Below are 2,500 nucleotides of genomic sequence, written 5' to 3'. Positions count from 1 at the left end.
TAGATAGTTAGTTAGTTAGATAGTTAGTTAGTTAGTTAGTTAGTTAGTTAGTTAGATAGTTGGTTGGTTAGTTAGATAGTTGGTTGGTTAGTTAGCTAGTTAGCTTGTTTGTAAACATGTCATGCTTCCTGTAGGTTTGGTGTTGAGCTGTGACAGAGTGACATCATCACTGAGGAGGAACCATGGCCGTCCATGCACCTAAAGACAAGTTAGTGTTATTAGCTGTTATTAATGTGTTATTAATGTGTTATAACCTGTCATTAATGTGTTATTCACCGCCTGATGAAGTCACTGTGATGAGTTCACTCTAAATGTCAACCAATTTGGTCACACAATTTGGTGTATAACCCTGGTGTGTGTGTGTGTGTGTGTGTGTGTGTGTGTGTGTGTGTGTGTGTGTGTGTGTGTGTGTGTGTGTGTGTGTGTGTCTGTGTCTGTGTGTCAGGTATAATGCTGTGTGGTTGATCTTCTTCATGCTGGGCCTTGGAACCCTCCTGCCATGGAACTTCTTCATGACCGCCACCATGGTAACTAACTAACTATATATACACACTACTATACCACCATGGTAACTAACTAACTATATATACACACTACTATACCACCATGGTAACTAACTAACTATATATACACACTACTATACCACCATGGTAACTAACTAACTATATAGTTAGGGTTAGAGTTCACTCCTAAACCAGGAGCCAGGGTCAGAGTTCACTCCTAAACCAGGAGCCAGGGTCAGAGTTCACTCCTAAACCAGGAGCCAGGGTCAGAGTTCACTCCTAAACCAGGAGCCAGGGTCAGAATTCACTCCTAAACCAGGAGCCAGGGTCAGAGTTCACTCCTGATCCAGGAGACAGGGTCAGAGTTCACTCCTAAACCAGGAGCCAGGGTCAGAATTCACTCCTAAACCAGGAGCCAGGGTCAGAGTTCACTCCTGATCCAGGAGCCAGGGTCAGAGTTCACTCCTAAACCAGGAGCCAGGGTCAGAGTTCACTCCTAAACCAGGAGCCAGGGTCAGAGTTCACTCCTGATCGACACGAGGAGAGAATCCCAGTTCTCACCTGAGGTCACATGATCTGAGGTCACATCCTGTCTGAGGTCACATCCTGTCTGAGGTCACATCCTGTCTTCGCTGCAGTACTTCACCAGCCGTCTGAAGGAGCCCTCGGTGGGCGTGGTCGACTTCAGAGCCAATCAGACGGAGCCGCGCAGCGTGCTGGAGGCCAAGTTCAACAACGTAATGACTCTCTGCGCGATGGTGGCCCTGCTGGCCTTCACCTGCCTCAACTCCTTCCTGCACCAGCTGTGAGTCTAATACACCCTGACCCCAACACGACCACGCACCCCTAACCCCAATACAACCACACACACCTAACCCTAACACGACCACACACCACTAACCCTAACACAACCACACACACCTAACCCTAACACGACCACACACCTCTAACCCTAACACAACCACACACCCCTAACCCCAACACAACCACACACACCTAACCCTAACACGACCACACACCTCTAACCCTAACACAACCACACACACCTGACCCTAACACAACCACACACACACCTGACCCCAACACGACCACACACACCTGACCCCAACACGACCACACACACCTAACCCTGACCCCAACACAACCACACACACCTGACCCCAACACAACCATACCTAACCCCAACATGACCACACACCCCTAACCCTGACCCCAACACGACCACACACCCCTGACCCTAACACAACCACCACCACATACCATACCATACACCCTAGTGGTTAGGGGTCCAATTTATGATCTGTGTGTGTGTGTGTGTGTGTGTGTGTGTGTGTGTGTGTGTGTGTCTGTCTGTCTGTCTGTCTGTCTGTCTGTCTGTGTGTGTGTGTGTGTGTGTGTCTGTCTGTGTGTGTGTGTGCAGCATTCCTCAGAAGCTGCGTGTGATGGGCAGCCTGTTGGTGATCATGGTGGTCTTTCTCATCACTGCCATCTTAGTGAAGGTCCCCATGGAGCCCCTCCCCTTCTTCATCATCACCATGATCAAGATCATCATCATCAACTGTAAGACCTGCTCTCCCTCCCCCTCCCTCTCTCTCTCTCCCTCTCCCCCCCTCCCTCTCTCTCTCTCTCTCTCTCTCTCTCTCTCTCCTCCCTCTCCCTCCCCCTCCCACTCTCTCTCTCTCCCTCTCCCCCCCTCCCTCTCTTTCTCTCTCTCTCTCTCTCCCCCCCTCCCTCTCTCCCCCTCCCTCCCCCTCCCTCTCCCTCCCCTCTCTCCGCCCCTCCCTCCCCCTCCCTCTCCCTCTCTCTCTCTCTCTCCCTCTCCCCCCCTCCATCTCCCCACCCTCCCTCCCCCTCCCTCACTCTCTCTCTCCCTCCCTCCCCTTCTCTGTTGTTGTTGTTGTTGTTGATGTTGTTGATGTTGTTGTTGTTGATGTTGTTGTTGATGTTGTTGATGTTGTTGTTGTTGATGTTGTTGTTGTTGATGTTGTTGTTGTTGA

The 2,500-nt window shown here is 50.6% G+C and overlaps 1 protein-coding gene across 1 annotated transcript in view; it reads left to right on the top strand.

Annotated features, from left to right (window-relative positions):
* The window catches only part of LOC310818998 (equilibrative nucleoside transporter 1-like), a 19,847-nt gene that overhangs the window by 10,351 nt on the left and 6,996 nt on the right, over positions 1-2,500 (top strand). Inside the window, exons 2-5 of the mRNA XM_083690164.1 lie at positions 135-208; positions 446-527; positions 1,142-1,308; positions 1,924-2,063. Of these exons, the coding sequence (XP_083546290.1) occupies positions 183-208; positions 446-527; positions 1,142-1,308; positions 1,924-2,063 (415 nt within the window). The 5' untranslated portion in view covers positions 135-182. The remainder of the gene's footprint in view (positions 1-134; positions 209-445; positions 528-1,141; positions 1,309-1,923; positions 2,064-2,500) is intronic.

The sequence above is a fragment of the Argentina silus genome (genome assembly GCF_951799395.1).
Source record: "Argentina silus genome assembly, chromosome: 18".
Lineage (NCBI taxonomy): Eukaryota > Metazoa > Chordata > Actinopteri > Argentiniformes > Argentinidae > Argentina > Argentina silus.
The sequence above is the reverse complement of the archived record's forward strand: the minus strand, read 5'-3'. Positions and strand labels throughout refer to the sequence as shown.